The 16,579-nt window shown below is 46.1% G+C and overlaps 1 protein-coding gene and 1 long non-coding RNA gene across 6 annotated transcripts in view; one reads left to right on the forward strand and one right to left on the reverse strand.

Moving 5' to 3' along the window:
* The window catches only part of LOC116747427, a 124,888-nt gene extending 114,761 nt beyond the window's left edge, over positions 1–10,127 (reverse strand). The window contains exons 1-2 of one of the 2 annotated variants that reach the window (XR_004348036.1): positions 9,979–10,127; positions 3,662–3,792 (exon numbers count right to left, since the gene is read on the reverse strand). This is a non-coding gene — a long non-coding RNA (uncharacterized LOC116747427). The remainder of the gene's footprint in view (positions 1–3,661; positions 3,793–9,978) is intronic. The other variant, XR_004348037.1, reaches the window with a different exon arrangement.
* Positions 10,128–10,130: 3 nt separating this feature from the next.
* The window catches only part of KRBOX4 (KRAB box domain containing 4), a 32,020-nt gene continuing 25,571 nt past the window's right edge, over positions 10,131–16,579 (forward strand). For all 4 annotated transcript variants that reach the window (XM_032619569.1, XM_032619566.1, XM_032619565.1 and 1 more), the window contains exons 1-3: positions 10,131–10,195; positions 12,402–12,470; positions 13,065–13,108. In XM_032619569.1, coding sequence (XP_032475460.1) covers positions 12,428–12,470; positions 13,065–13,108 — 87 coding nt within the window. In that variant the 5' untranslated portion in view covers positions 10,131–10,195; positions 12,402–12,427. The remainder of the gene's footprint in view (positions 10,196–12,401; positions 12,471–13,064; positions 13,109–16,579) is intronic.

Consider the following 16,579-nt stretch of genomic DNA (forward strand, 5'->3'; position numbering starts at 1 on the left):
ACTAGGCACATCATAGTCAAACTGCTGAAAACAAAAGAGAAAAAAGGAAAATCTAATTGCAGCCAGAGAAAAAAGGCACATTACATTCAAAGGAGACCCAGTAAGAACGGCAACTGACTTTTCAACAACTACAATGAAATGATATCTTTAAAGTGCTGAAATAAAATAACTGCTAACTTAGAATTCTATTCTCAAGGAAAATATCCTTTTAAACGAAGATGAAATAAAGTTGATTTCAGAAAAACCAAAACTGATATAATTAATTGCCAGCAGACCTACACTAAAATAAACACTAAAGGGATTTCTTAAAGTTAGGAAATAATGATGCTTAAAAAATAAAAAGTGAAAGCGTTATGAAGAATAAAGAGTAAATATGTGGATAAAACTATATGAACACTGACTGTATTAAGCAATTATAATAAGGCATAGAGAGACTTAAAATATATGTAGAATTAAAATTCAGGTCAACAATAGTATAAATGATAAGAGGGGATTGACCTAAAATATTTTCTATCATTGAATTGTGGAAGAAGCAGTAAAAGTATTAATCTACAGAAGACATAAATTGAGGCATGTATGTCATAATCTCTAGAGTAACCACTAAAATAATAATTAGGGGGTTTCCCTGGTGGCGCAGTGGATGAGAGTCCGACTGCCGATGCAGGGGACATGGGTTCGTGCCCCGGTCCGGGAAGATCCCACATGCCGCAGAGCGGCTGGGCCCGTGAGCCATGGCCACTGAGCCTGCGCGTCCGGAGCCTGTGCTCCACAATGGGAGAGGCCACAACAGTGAGAGGCCCGCGTACAGCAAAAAAAAAAAGAAAAAAGAATAATTAAAGACTGCAAAACTAACAGGGCAATAGAAGGGAAATGGAATGATAAAAGTTAATCAAGGGACTTCCCTGGTGGTGCAGTGGTTGGGACTCTGCTTCCAGTGTAGGGGACATGGGTTCGATCCCTGGTCGGGGAACTAAGATTCCGAATGCCATGTGGCACAGCCAAAAATTAAAAACAAAAAAGTTAATTGATTCATCTAGGCAAATTATCCAATCTCTCAGATTCCTTCAGCCCTTCATGGTACCAGTCTTGGGGGAAGCCTTACTATTTCCATGAAGTGTCACATTTTTACACGCACCTGACTTTCTCCAAAAGTCCTCTATCTGGTACACTGAATGATGATAAAATCTGAGGGGTTGGGCTGCATCAGCTGCCACAGTGGTGTCTGGATTTGAGGGGCCCTCTCTTGTCCCTTTCTTTTCATCTTTAAAGCTCAAAAGTAGGGCTTCCCTGGTGGCACAGTGATTGACAGTCTGCCTGCCGATGCAGGGGACACGGGTTCGTGTCCTGGTCCGGGAAGATCCCACATGCTGCGGAGCGGCTGGGCCTGTGAGCCATGGCCACTGAGCCTGTGCGTCCGGAGCCTGTGCTCCGCAACGGGACAGGCCACAACAGTGAGAGCCCAGTGTACTGCAAAATAAAGAAAAAAAAAAAAAGAAGCTCAAAAGTAGAGTAAACGAGAGATCTAACAATGGGCAGCCTTGTCTCTCAGCCTCAATTTTTCATAGTGACACAGCCAAATTATCTGCCCATTCAGGTGTGCATCTGTGGCCCCTAGACATTTTAACTACACAGTGACTAGCCACCAAGAAGCAAATGAACTGCCCATTCAGCAGTGTTTCTGGGACCTATAGACATTGTGGCCATACAATCATAAGGCCATAAGTTCACATGGCCTGCCAGTTCAGGGGCATTTGTGGCCCACAGAAAATGAGGCCATTCAATCATTAGCACTACTGGTGATTTGTCCTCAACCCCAGAGAGGATGCTTCCCACCCCTCAAGTGAAACAGTTCAACTTTTCTGCCATGTTCACTCCACATTAGGTACCACTGTCAGGCAAAGGGCTCAATCACCAGCAAGCATCATTGAGGCAGGCTGGGTCACAGACACATGGATCAGCACAAAGCACAAGTCTCACATTCTCTCGTTATCCTGTAGAGAGACATGCTTGGGTTGGGTGCAGCTGGACCAGGGCCACCCCTGACAATCTTCCTTTTCACAGCATGAGCATGAAAGTGCCATTGTAAGCAGAGGAAAAGTATTTGAGCTCAGGTGCCAGATGTTCAGAGGAATGCTGAAAATGACAGCTGCCCAGCAACCTTGTGGGAAGTTGAGATCATGAGCAGCCCCTCACTCTATCTGGGGGAGGAGGAGCCACTGGTCCCGCCTAGCCCACTGTCAGGCCACCCAGAGAAAGCCTCTTATTATTCCACGTATAATCCTTTTTGTCTCCCAACACGCTCTTTGGAAAGAGTTCTATGGTGAAATACATTTGGAAAATGCTGTATTATTTTTTTACCTTTTTTTTCACCTTTTTTTTTTTTTTTTTTTTTTTTTTTTTGCGGTACGTGGGCCTCTCACTGTTGTGGCCTCTCCCGTTGCGGAGCACAGGCTCCGGACGCACAGGCTCAGCAGCCATGGCTCACGGGTCCAGCCGCTCCATGGCATGTGGGATCTTCCCGGACCGGGGCATGAACCCACGTCCCTTGCATCGGCAGGCGGACTCTCAACCACTGCATCACCAGGGAAGCCCCTGGAAAATGCCGTATTTTACAGACCTTTTGGGAGATCTATATAGTATCCTACCTACATAGTATCCTAGTGGTTGTAGAAGTCTCTCCATTAAAAAAAAACACATCTAAACAATGTTTCCCAAGTTTTTATGATCATAGAACCTTTTACTCACATCATGATTGTTAATAAGCTAGAGAACCAGTGTTTCATGGAAGACATTTTGTGAAATGCTGACCTAGGGCAGACATAGCAAATAGGTTTCAACATAATTACCAACTCTGATTGGTAGAGGTAGACTAGAACATACTGTTGAGAAGAATTCTAAGAGCCTGTCTGACCTTGACCAGAAAGAGTACCATTATTTTTTTTGAATTTTATTTTATTTTTTTATAGAGCAGATTCTTATTAGTTATCTATTTTATACATATTAGTGTATATATGTCAATCCCAATCTCCCAATTCACATTATTGACAAACGATAGCTGCCGTGTACGTAGAATATAATGGCAGCATAAGGGCAACAGATTTGCCAGTCTTGATCTAGGTTCTCTAGCTTTATTTTCTCTGGCAAAAGATTCCTCTAGGTCAGAATCGGTGACTTAAGAATTCCTCCAACAGGAACACAACTTGGGAAATGTGAGTCTTCATTCATTATAATTTGCTCATGTTCACTGAGTCTTTACTGAGTAGACTGGTCCCTCAGGAAGGGGAGAAAGTTCTTTCCATTGAAAGGAATGCTCTGAGGTGTCATATAAAATAAATCCTGGAATCCATCTCCAAGCTCAGTACCCAGGAGGATGCTCTTCACCCGAATGCCCCCATGACTACAGCCTTGGCCTCTGAGGTCAGGGGCATTTGGGCAGAATCTAGGAATTTCTCCCAACTCTCTGAAGCCTCCTTGGCCCTAACACCTATGAATGTTTTGGGCTTCTCCACTGTGAAGCTGCTCAGGGCTTTGGAGGCCAGTACTTTGCACTTGAGGATCTGCTGTCTGAGATGTGGGTCTGTGTGTATGTACCTGCATATCTATAAGAACATACATGTACAAGTGTGTACAAAGATAGTGGGGAATACAAATTAGGGCTCACTTGATATCCATAGGGTCCAGGGCCAGGAGAAGAAGACAATTCCATGACACAAACCACTGTTGCTTGCCTCAGGAGTTGATGCTTCAGTTTGCAGAGTGACACTGGAGACATCGGCAGGGATCAACTTCAGTCTGGAAGGAGGAAAAGGGAGACAAATCTTTCAGTTTTAATGGGATTTTCAAAGATGTGCCAGGTATTGTCTGTTGGCACTCTGCGACATTCCCATTCCCATCCCCTCTCCTGGACTGCCGGGGCTGGAAGCATTGAGATTACATTTCTCAGACTTGCTTGCCAACGTGACCTCTCTGCATGAAATCTGGAAGGGAGAAGGGAGTTAGAAACCATACTTTTCCTCTAGCAGGAAGAGTAGGCAAGTATTTTTCAGCAGATGTGAGTTTTGTTTGGTTTTAATTTTATTTAAGTATAGTTGATTTACAATGTTGTATTAATTTCTGCTGTAAGCAGATGTGAGTTTTGCAGTACCTGCTAGACTCCTTGCTATGCTAATCACCCAACCACCCTGGGGCCATGGGACACCTGTGCTGTCAGCAATGGTTTTCTGCAGTTTTTTGACCTCTGGGTCTCAGAAAAAACTTCCTGACTTTCTGTACCATGGTGATCCTGAAAGCTAGTGGTGGCTCCTGACCTGTGCTCCTCCATTCTCTTTCTCACTTCCAGGAATGATGACAACTAGAGTGCCCTGGGAAGCCATGTTGAAGAGGGCAGAGATGCCGACAGCCTCGATCTATATGGAGGAACACCACCGGTCAACATGGACTACCCATGGTTGATTCTTATGTGAGCAAGAAAGGTTGTGTCTGAGCCATTATATTTTCCATCTAATTATTCCAGTAGTTTGGCTTACCCAGACTAATACAAGAGTTGTAGCATGTATCTAGTTACTGGTAGTCCCTGGGGTTTGTAGACAGGGGTGTGCTTACAAACAGTGTCTGACCATCAGAGAGACCTCTGTGGGTCCGTTTTCCCCAGAGTGGTGCCTGCATGGGTATGCAGACCTATGAGGAGAGCTATTGCGGTTGGCCCAAAAGTTTGTTCGGGTTTTTCTGTATCATCTTATGGAAAAACCCAAACAAACTTTTTGGCCAACGCAATATTTTGACCTTTTGACCTTTTGACCTGGGCTCAGTACAGCTGGGTCCTCTTGGGCAGCTGAGACCTGTGTTCAGTACAACGGAGACAAGGAGGCCTGGAATGGAGATCACCCTGGTGGTTCTTATAAAGTCTTAAATAATCCATCATTGAACAATGCCCATTCCTTTACTATTCTCTTCCCCCAGAAGCTCCTGTGCAACAGAGGGAGGGAAGGAGGAGAGGGGCACATTGGCTGGGAAGTCAAGTGGAATAGGTCCCAGTCTCAGCCTGTTAACAACTCCCTGAAGCATCCTCTCCCTCCACGGGCCTCAGAGTCTTCAACCCCAAAAGAGAATTAGTGAGGGGTCTCACTAGTGAGATCAGAAAGCACCCCAATCCTACTCCCTCATCACTGTGTCTCCGTGTGTGTGTGTGTGTGTGTGTGTGTGTGTGTGTGTGTGTTCCAAGCCGAAGTCATAGCTGCTAAACCAGAGGGTCCGTAAAACCTTATTTGGACGCAAAGTGTGTTCTGAGGACTAGCATATTAGCACCACCTGGGAGCTTGTGAGAAATGCAGACACTCAGCGTCCCCAACAGAACTACTGAATCAGAAGTTGCAATTTAACAAGATCCCTAGGGGAACCCTATGTAAATTCAAGTCTAAGATGTACTGCTCCAGAGGACAGGGGGAAAAGACGAATCACCTTGAAAAATGATGGGATCTGGAGTCAGGACACCTAAATTCTAGTTTGAGTTCTGCCACTTACTTACTCCACAAAATTTACCAAGACATGTAACCATCCAGATCCTTTTCTTAAATGAGGATGTGCTCATGACTACTGAATGGTATAGAAGTCAAGGGTATGCATTCTGGAGCCAAACCGCCTAATCTTAACTCTTTATTTCATTTACTACCTGTGAAGCGTTGGATAACTCACTTGACATCTGTATGCTTCAGTCTCCCAATCTGGAAGGTATGGTATAATAATAGTGAGGGATTCTACTAATAATTTTAAATTACAAATGAATATAAATAACATAGCACAGTGCCTGGCATAGTCTAAGTCCACAGTACATATTATTATACTCTGGCTTATTACAACATCCTTCAATAACAGAAAGACCTTGAAAGTAGAATCGTCATCAGCTAGCTGAAGTCTTCCTCCTTTGGGTTTTATTGTGGTACACACACTTCTCAACTAACAGACACAGTCATCCAAAGACTGAAGCTCTAACCTCTGTGCCACCTGACAGTCATGTGATTGGCTTCATGCCAACATATTGGAGCCATCAACCAGTTCCCTGGGGTGGATTCCCATTTTGTCTATTCCAGCCCCATTCACTCTGCACACTCTCCTGCCTGTGGGAAATCTGCAGAGGCAGTGGCACACACAGCGATGCAGTGCAGCAGGAGATGAACACTTGCAACTGGCCTTCCCTTTCCTACAGGAACTCACCCAGTTCAAAGAGCAGAACGTCATCAAGACATTGCTTGATGGACCTGTCACCTCAGTCACTGCAGGGAAAACTTCCAGGAAGAGGCAGGTACCAGGGACCCTCAGCAGAACCGTGCACCACAGCAAGAAAGCAAGCTCCCTCAGCTGCCGCCCACTGCAAGTACTCAGGACCTCTGCTCCTCGGAGGCGGGAAAATCACAGCAGTGCCCTCCGGCTGCTGCTCCTCAGGTCTGCAACCTCCACACAAACACCAAGCAAGTGTACTGCTGGGGGCAGAGTCACGCTGTGTTCATGAGGTCCACCCACTGGGATGGTTGAAACAAACCGACCTCAGAATCTACAGGAACAGTATGTTCGGGTTCCCCAGGACCACCCTCAGGCTTGAAGATTCCCTAGAAGGACTCGGAACTCAGAAAAGCTGTTAGTTCTTTTCAGAGTCTGTGAGTCCTGCTGAGCTGTTATATACAGAATTATTATTATTTTTAAAAGAATTTTATTTATTTATTTATTTGGCTGCACCAGGTCTTAGTTGCGGCATGCGGGCTCCTTAGTTGTGGCACGCGGGCTCTTTAGTTGTGGCATGCGGGCTCTAGTTCCCTGACCAGGGATCGAACCCAGGCCCCCTGCATTGGGAGCATGGAGTCTTAACCACTGGACCACCAGGGAAGTCCCATACACACAGTTAGGATTTATGACAGTGAAAGTAAAATCAGCAAAGGCCAAAGGTGTGCAGGGGTGAAGTCCAGGGGAAACCAGTGGTGAGATCCAGTTGTCCTCTCCCAAAGGAGTCACATGGACAATGCTTAATTCTCCCAGAAATGATGTGTGACAACACATGCAAAGTGTTGCCAGTCAGGGAAGCTCACCCATGCCTAGGGGTCCAGAGATTTGACTGGAGGTCAGTCATGCAGGCATGCAGCTTCCACGTCACTCACTTTAGCTACTCGGTCTACAGCCCCCAGATGTCAAACTAATACAGCACAGCCGAGGGCCTCAGACATACAAAACAGACCCTCACCATACGTCACACCATTAGCATGAAGCACCTGGTCAGATGGAACAGAGGTGCCTGGATTACAGAAATACCCTACTAGGCAGAACACGCCAGGCTCTTTGTGGTGCTCTCCCAGGAGTGGGGCAAGGACCAGTCTTCCCAAGACAGGCTTTTCTTGGGAACGTAAGGGCTTGAGTAACCTGGGCCTGCTGAGGTTACACTTTACAATGAATTTTAACTTAATTAGAGGCCTAATTGCCATTTAAAAACATGTTTGCAGGGAATTCCTGGCGGTCTAGTGGTTAGGACTCTGTGCTCTCACCGCCAAGGGCCTGGGTTCACTCCTGGGCCCTGGGCAAAAAAAACCAACAAAAAGACGTTTTCAGTGGTGACCCTGGGCAAGGTTGGTGGCGAAGGGGAGGGAAGCACACAGTGCAGGAAGGAGCAGCACTGGCACCAGCACGCTCCCTAGTGTTGGGGAGAGGACAGCAGAAACTGCCACGGTAACCAAGCAGGACCCTAGAGGCCTTCCGGGGACAGACCCCTCCCATGTCCTCCACCTGCTTCTCATCTGTAGAAAAACTCTAGCCTCCTCGGTCTTCCCCAAGTTTCAAAGAATAATTTAATCAGAGAAGTGAGAAAATGCAGAAACAAAGGAAAACAGTCAAGCAAGACAAAATAACAGTTTAGCCATTAAACAAAGTCAAGGACCTTTAGTTCCTCCCCACGGGCTATAGATAATATCCGGAGCCATATCCTGTGAGCTGTTTTGCAGATACTGAAATCCCCATCAGGTGGAAGACCTTAACTGCATGCTGACCACAAGCACTTAGACCCCAGACTGGTTGGAAGCAGAAGGTTGATGAGGTTGACTCCCCGATTACCTCACCAGCAACCAATCAGAAGAATGGCCATCAGCTGATCACACATCCCACAACCTCCTGCCTCACTCTGTCTTTAAAAACCCTTCCCTGAAAGCCATCGGGGAGTTCAGGCCTTTTGAGCACTAGTTGCCTGGACTCCTTGCTTGGTGCCCTGCAGTACACACTGTACTTTCCTTCACCACGACCTGGTGTCAGTACATAAGTTTTATGGGGTGTGGGTGAGTGGACCCAAGCTTGCTTTGGTAATACCACCACTTACCAGGTGCCTGCCTTAGAACACATTCTGGGCTGGGGGCGCTAGAGATGTTCCTTTAAACAATCCTGACAGCCCGTTGGGATGTGCGATCTTTAGCTATGACTTACAAGAGGCCCAAAGGGCCGGTAAGTGGTGGAGCCAAGCCTTCTCTTCTACGGATCGGTAGATCCCAACAGCTGGGCGGAGTGTGGGCTGGAAGAACACCTTGGCATGTTTCTTGGTTCCTGGATGCCCAAGTCACACTAGGACATGCTGGCACGGCATGAGCAACAACTGCACGCCCTTCGCCAGCCCCTTCTCTTTGAGAAAGCATTCATTCCTGCAGAGTCAGGATATGGGGAGCGTCTGACCAGGGCCAATGACCAGGTCTTTCTGCAGCTGGGGGTTTCTCTACTGTCCTCAGGACACTGTCATACTAACTCTATTAACTTTCTCCTGCCTCCTGACAGTGGTGTCAGAAAAACTTATCAGGTCACCTCTCTTCTGAAAATAAATAGGTTACCATCCCCAAACCTGGCCAACATTTAAGGTACAAAGAATCACAGTGGGGGGGGGGCAAGTCCCCAGTCACGTGCCTGACAGAAAACAGACTCTTCTCCCGGGACTTCTACACAAGACTGGGACAGAGTCACTTCCCAGGAGACCTCCAGGTTGTAGATCTGGGCAATGATTCATCCAACCAACCTGGGAATATCACACATGCCACCACCTCCTCAGAGGCGAAAGGGAAAGACAGGGAGAAAGCAGTATGTTCAGATGGAAGAGTAAATAAATGTATGTTGGCTTCCATGACTGCTTTTGTCACTTGCTTCTCTCAACAGTGCCTGGCACCTGTTGGCTGTAGCACAGAAGGAATTGGGTGTACTGAGCCCAGACCCTGCCTTGCCCAGCCCAAGGAGTTCTGCTTGGTGACCAGACAGGTACCACAAGCACACGGCACACCCTTGGTCTCTTTCCCCAGACTCCGACAGGGAACAGAAAACTTTCCTCAAGGGCACTACAGGACTTTTAGCAGGCCATGTTGCCTCTGGCTGGCATCGTCAGAGAAACAGCTCTCCCCCACTTTATGCTGTGCTTTCGAACCGGCAAAGCCCAGATTCTCCAAGGATCCCCAAGGTCCCAGAAACCGGAGTTCCTCGACTGATTTCAGGAGAATCAGGCATCATGGTTTCCTCCTCATTTGTGCATGCTGCCTGCCCGGCAGCACAACTCCCAGCCCCTCCTCCATGCTGCTTCCCCGACTGAGCTTGAACCCTGCTCCCCGACCCCTGGCCTGAGACCACGGCCCGGCTCCGACGGTTCCACCCCGCGCCCAAGATGGCCGCGCCCATGTGCCGCCGAGGACGCAGCAGGCACGACTACCGGTTTCTTATTCTGAGGATCTAAAGAAAGAGGAGAGCGTGGCTTTGGAAGATGGAGGGGCGGGAACTCCCCAGGGAGCACAGCAACAAGGAGGCCCGGCCGCGCGGGAGAACGGACTGGGAGAGCGGGCCTCGGCCTCGGAGGCGGCGGACTCGGATCGCCACGACAGTCCGCGCGGAGCCCGCTCACCTCCCGCCGCCCGACACGCCTCCCCAGCCTCTCGTACGACTCGTCGCGGAAAATGCTCGCACGCTCCCGTCGCTCCATCTAACCTCAGAGGGAACCACGTCAGAATCCTTTGTCCTCGAAAGGCGCCGTGTTGCCCATTGGCTGTGTTGCCCCCCGCCCCCAAAGCCCGCTCCTGCGCGTGCACACCGCTCGGGCTCCCGGGGCGACGGCGAGCGGAAGTGCCCTGCTGACCCCGAGGGCGGTGCGAGTTGACGCTTCCGGTTGTTATCTGCCCTGAGACCTCGGGATCCTGGCGGTGGAGTAAGGAAGGGCGGAGTTGGTGATGGGCTGAATGGGGAGGTCGCAGGGGCCTTGGGCAATGAGGTCGCGTCCCTGGGGTGTTGAGTGACAGGGCCGCGGTGGGGAGGGGAGGGGGGGGCTACGGGGGTCAGCGAGTGATTGGTTCATATCTTGATTCATTCAGCGACCGTTTCCTCAGTGCCTAGTAAATGCCGGGCATCCCTGTGTTGTTTCACAGTAGTCTGTTCACAATAGCCCTGTGAGGAGGTACTACGATGCTCTTTGTTTTACAGAGAGAAAGCAAGAATAGAAAGGCTGGGAAACCTAACCAAAGTCACACAGTAAAGTGGAGGGATCCTTTTTCTTTTTTCGTTTTTTCGGCATAACGCTTATGCCTTTCCAACAAACGCACCCTACATTTATCACTTTGCTGGCTCACTGTCTGTATCTCCCCTGCTAAGAGTATGGCTCCGCAAGATGGCGGAACTCTGAAGTTTTGTTCACGTAGAACAGTAGAACCCGTAGAACAGTAGAACAGGCACACGGTAGGCCCTGACCTCTTATGAAACGAATAAAAGCGGCAGAGCAGGCGGTCAGTTTCGTTCCAGAGCCCAGACCTTATCGGGCGGTAATTCAGCTCTTACTGAATGTCAATTCTTAAAACTACAGTGAGGCACTGTGCCTTCTGGTGGCAAGGAAAACTTTGGGGTTTTCCTCAACTTCGCTCCGTCATGGAGGTTACTGATTGCATCGCCTGTGTGGTCATTGCCTTTCCAGGGTCAGGGTTCATAACTGAGCCCACGGCTCAGCAGCTTCAGACACCAGCTGATGTGCTATGGGCTTCCTCAGTTAGACTACAGAAGACCCAGTCTGAGGCCTCAGAAGGAGGTGAGCTCCTCGGGTCAGAGGCAGAGACATGGTCCTGAAGTGATGGTCCCAGCAAAGGTACCTTCGTCTTTGAATCCTTGGGTCCTGCCTCCTTAGAAATAAAATAGCTCCTCTGAGGGGAGTTGGAAGAGGAGCGCCAGCGCAGACCCCAGGGGCAGAGGGAAAAGGCTCACAGGACAGACCCAGATGCTCTGGTTAGAGGGAAGGGGCTCACAGGATAGCAGGTCCTAGAAGAACTGGACCTGCAGTGCCCTCTGTCCCTTCCTTCAGCTGAGAGAGAGCAAGGCTGACTCGGTGACTCAACTTCTAGCCACCATCAAGAGCTGTGTGATGGTGGTCAGTTGAACTCCTATTGGAGGAGAGGGATGAAAGTTACAGACGGATGAAGGGACGCTGCCCTGCTGTGGTGCCTGCAAAGGCAGGATCAGGCTGGAAAGATTGACCACCTGCCTCACGGGACTTTCTCCACTCCTGACACATTTGTGCACACATCATTATCTTTCCCTCTTGTGCCATGGGCTATTTTTGTTTTGTTTGTTTGTTTTTTGTTTTTGACCGCCCCACGCCGGCATGCCGGATCTTAGTTCCCCAACCAGGGATGGAACCCACACCCCCTGCGGTGGAAGCACAGAGTCTTACCCACTGTTCCGGCCAGGGAAGTCCCCTGGGCTATTTTTGGATTTGAGTCAGTCCCATAGTATAAACAACCAACTTACCTGTAGCAGAAATGTTGAATCTCCTCTACCCTGACTAGATGACCAAAGAGGTGTCTTTGGTTTCTGTGTGTCTGTGACCTTTCAGCGTGGTCTCTAGGTAGGCCATCACCTAGCTCTGCTGCCTCTCATTTTGATGCTATTAACTGGGTCTGGGAAGTGACTCATTAAGCTGCATCTTGCTGAGCCCTGTTGTCCTGATCCTAAGGCAGGGATTGCTACAGTAGCAATGGTTAACAAAAGCTCCTTGCTGAAACTGTGTTTTGAACACCGCCAAATAAGGAAGAGCATGGCGATCAAATGGACATAATGGGAACTAAGGAAGTATTGGGGCGGGAACAAGGTGGAGGTGGCCCACTGAAGGGCCGAAGGAGCCTGGCGCAACGTCAGTGGTTTCCAGCTCCATGAGGAACTGACCAATGCCTGGCCGTTAACCTCCCTCTACCCACCTCCTTTCCTACCTCCTCGCCCCTGCCTTCTGCCCTGCGCTTAGCTCTGGTTTGTCTCCTTCCTCCAAACCACAGCAAGCTGTCCCTGTCCTCCAGACTTTGCTGAGGGTCTATGACCTCCAGGGCTCAGTGTGATAATAGGTGATTTGTAATAATTTCTCCTTTCTGTTTTACTAGTAAATGATACTGAGAAAAATGAAAAAATGCAAGTAAATAAAAGAATAAAGGTGGAGTTACCACTGGAAGGTAAGCGCTCTCAACGTTTTCATAAATGCTATTTTGTACTGCTCTTCCTCAATAAATACATATTGCTTAACAAAGGAGATCACACTACACTTGCTTTCTGGTAACCTACTTTTAAATACATTAAGAAATGAGAACAGGATTGCATTGCATTTTTAAAGCCCATGTGGTATTTCCCATGTTGCGTGTCTAATTTTTGATCTGAGTCCCCTTTGCTGGAGCTTTAGTTGCTTCCAAATTGTTGAATGGTGGAAACACCTACAGTTAACATCCTTGTAGCCTGTGCTTATTTATGATTGCCTTTTTATGATAAATTTCTAGGCATAGAATTCCTGAGAGAAAGGAGATGTCAGGTTGTTAATGGCTTCCGAGGAGATGTCTTTAAACACAAGTCATAAATCTGTCCAGGAAGAGAAAATAAATTGACGTGGAAAACACACAGGATCTTAGCCGTGTCCCAGGGGAACAGGCTGGAGCTACCAGGCCACGTGTCCAGATCATCCCCTGTGTGGGGCAAGAGTGATTGTTATTAAGCTGGTGATGGTGGTCTCATGGCTGTATGCACTGATCTCGACCCTCCTAATTCTGCCTTCCTAGATCTCCATCCTTTGTCAGGGCAGAGCCAGATGGCCGTGTCCCAGGTGAGTTCCTAATTTACCCCCTACTTTGTTTCCAGTGAATTTGAGGCAGCAATTAGGAAATTATATTGCAGCCTTGAAAAATCTATTAGTCCACTTAGCTCTGGCTGTTTTCTGTTCAACCTGTCATCGACCTCAGGTTTCTCCATTCCTTCTCTTCCCCACCAAAAAAAAAAAAAAGGTAAAATGAAAGGCACCTCTCAACAGCTTCCCTTTTTTTTTTTTACATCTTTATTGGAGTATAATTGCTTTACAATGGTGTGTTAGTTTCTGCTTTATAACAAAGTGAATCAGTTATACATATGTTCCCATATCTCTTCCCTCTTGCGTCTCCCTCCCTCCCACCCTCCCTATCCCACTGCTCCAGGCGGTCACAAAGCACTGAGCTGATCTCCCTCTGCTATGCGGCTCCTTCCCCCTAGCTATCTACCTTACGTATGGTAGTGTATATATGTCCATGCCACTCTCTCGCTTTGTCACAGCTTATCTTTCCCCCTCCCCATATCCTCAAGTCCATTCTCTAGTAGTTCTGTGTCTTTATTCCTGTCTTACCCCTAGGGTCTTCATGACCTTTTTTTCCCCTTAAATTCCATATATATGTGTTAGCATATGGTATTTGTCTTCCTCTTTCTGACTTACTTCACTGTGTATGACAGACTCTAGGTCTATCCACCTCATTACAAATAGCTCAATTTCTTTTCTTTTTATGGCTGAGTAATATTCCATTGTATATATGTGCCACATCTTCTTTATCCATTCATCTGATGATGGACACTTAGGCTGTTTCCATTTCCAGGCTATTGTAAATAGAAATGCAATGAACATTTTGGCACATGGCTCTTCTTGAGTTATGGTTTTCTCAGGGTATATGCCCAGTAGTGGGATTGCTGGGTCATATGGTAGTTCTACTTGTACTTTTTTAGGTAACCTCCATACTGTTCTCCACAGTGGCTGTATCAATTTACATTCCCACCAACAGTGCAAGAGGGTTCTGTTTTCTCCACACCCTCTCCAGCATTTATTGTTTCTAGATTTTTTGATGATGGCCATTCTGACCAGTGTGAGATGATATCTCATTGTAGTTTTGATTTGCATTTCTCTAATGATTAATGAAGTTCAGCATTCTTTCATGTGTTTGTTGGCAGTCAGTATATCTTCTTTGGAGAAATGTCTGTTTAGGTCTTCTGCCCTTTATTGGATTGGGTTGTTTGTTTTTTTGTTATTGAGCTGCATGAGCTGCTTATAAATTTTGGAGATCAATCCTTTGTCAGTTGCTTCATTTGCAAATATTTTCTCCCATTCTGAGGGTTGTCTTTTGGTCTTGTTTATGGTTTCCTTTGCTGTGCAAAAGCTTTGAAGTTTCATTAGGTCCCATTTGTTTTTTTTTTGTTTTCATTTCCATTTCTCTGGGAGGTGGGTCAGAAAGGATCTTGCTGTGATTTATGTCATAGAGTGTTCTGCCTATGTTTTTCTCTAAGAGTTTGATAGTTTCTGGCCTTACATTTAGGTCTTTAATCCATTTTGAGCTTATTTTTGTGTATGGTGTTAGGGAGTGATCTAATCTCATACTTTTACATGTACCTGTCCAGTTTTCCCAGCACCACTTATTGAAGAGGCTGTCCTTTCTCCACTGTATATTCCTGCCTCCTTTATCAAAGCTAAGGTGACCATATGTGCGTGGGTTTATCTCTGGGCTTTCTATCCTGTTCCATTGATCTATATTTCTGTTTTTGTGCCAGTACCCTACTGACTTGATTACTGTAGCTCTGTAGTATAGTCTGAATTCAGGAAGCCTGATTCCTCCAGCTCCGTTTTTCGTTCTCAAGATTGCTTTGGCTATTCGGGGTCTTTTGTGTTTCCATACAAGTTGTGAAATTTTTTGTTCTAGTACTGTAAAAATACCAGTGGTAGTTTGATAGGGATTGCATTGAATCTGTAGATTGCTTTGGGTAGTAGAGTCGTTTTCACAATGTTGATTCTTCCCATCCAAGAACATGGTATATCTCTCCATCTCTTTGTATCATCTTTAATTTATTTCATCAGTGTCTTATAATTTTCTGCATACAGGTCTTTTGTCTCCTTAGGTAGGTTTATTCCTAGCTATTGTATTCTTTTTCTTGCAGTGGTAAATGGGAGTATTTTCTTGATTTCATTTTCAGGTTTTTCATCATTAGTGTATAGGAATGCCAGAGATTTCTGTGCATTAATTTTGTATCCTGCTAGTTTACCAAATTCATTGATTAGCTCTAGTAGTTTTCTGCTAGCATCTTTAGGATTCTCTATGTATAGTATCATGTCATCTGCAAACAGTGACAGCTTTACTTCTTCTTTTCCAATTTGGATTCCTTTTATTTCCTTTTCTTCTCTGATTGCTGTGGCTAAAACTTCCAAAACTATGTTGAATAAGAGTGGTGAGAGTGGGCAACCTTGTCTTGTTCCTGATCTTAGTGGAAATGCTTTTAGTTCTTCACCATTGAGGACGATGTTGGCGGTGGGTTTGTCATATATGGCCTTTATTATGTTGAGGAGAGTTCCCTCTATGCCTACTTTCTGCAGGGTTTTTATCATAAATGGGTGTTGAATTTCATCAAAAGCTTTCTCTGCATCTATTGAGATGATCATATGGTTTTACTCCTTCAATTTGTTAATATGGTTTATCACATTAATTTTTCTGCGTATATTAAAGAATACTTGCATTCCTGGAATAAACCCCACTTGATCATGGTGTATAATCCTTTTAATGTGCTGTTAATTCTGTTTGCTAGTATTTTGTTGAGGATTTTTGCATCTATGTTCATCAGTGATATTGGCCTGTAGTTTTCTTTCTTTGTGACATCCTTGTCTGGTTTTGGTGTCAAGGTGATGGTGGCCTTGTAGAATGAGTTTGGGAGTGTTCCTCCCTCTGCTATATTTTGGACGACTTTGAGAAGGATAGGTGTTAGCTCTTCTCTAAATGCTTGATAGAATTCTCCTGTGAAGCCATCTGGTCCTGGGCTTTTGTTTGTTGGAAGATTTTTAATCACAGTTTCAATTTCAGTGCTTGTGATTGGTCTGTTCATATTTTCTATTTCTTCCTGGTTCAGTCTCGGCAGGTTGTGCATTTCTAAGAACTTGTCCATCTCTTCCAGGTTGTCCATTTTATTGGCATAGACTTGCTTGTAGTAATCTCTCATGATCTTTTGTATTTCTGCAGGGTCAGTTGTTACTTCTCCTTTTTCATTTCTAATTCTATTGATTTGAGTCTTCTCCCTTTTTTTCTTGATGAGTCTGGCTAATGGTTTATCAATGTTGTTTATCTTCTCAAAGAACCAGCTTTTAGTTTTATTGATCTTTGCTATCGTATCCTTCATTTCTTTTTCATTTATTTCTGATCTGAGTTTTATGATTTCTTTCCTTCTGCTAACTTTGGGGTTTTTTTGTTCTTCTTTCTCTAATTGCTTTAGGTGCAAGGTTAGGTTGTTTATTCGAGATGTT

This window comes from Phocoena sinus, chromosome X, assembly GCF_008692025.1.
Source record: "Phocoena sinus isolate mPhoSin1 chromosome X, mPhoSin1.pri, whole genome shotgun sequence".
In the NCBI taxonomy this organism is placed as follows: domain Eukaryota; kingdom Metazoa; phylum Chordata; class Mammalia; order Artiodactyla; family Phocoenidae; genus Phocoena; species Phocoena sinus.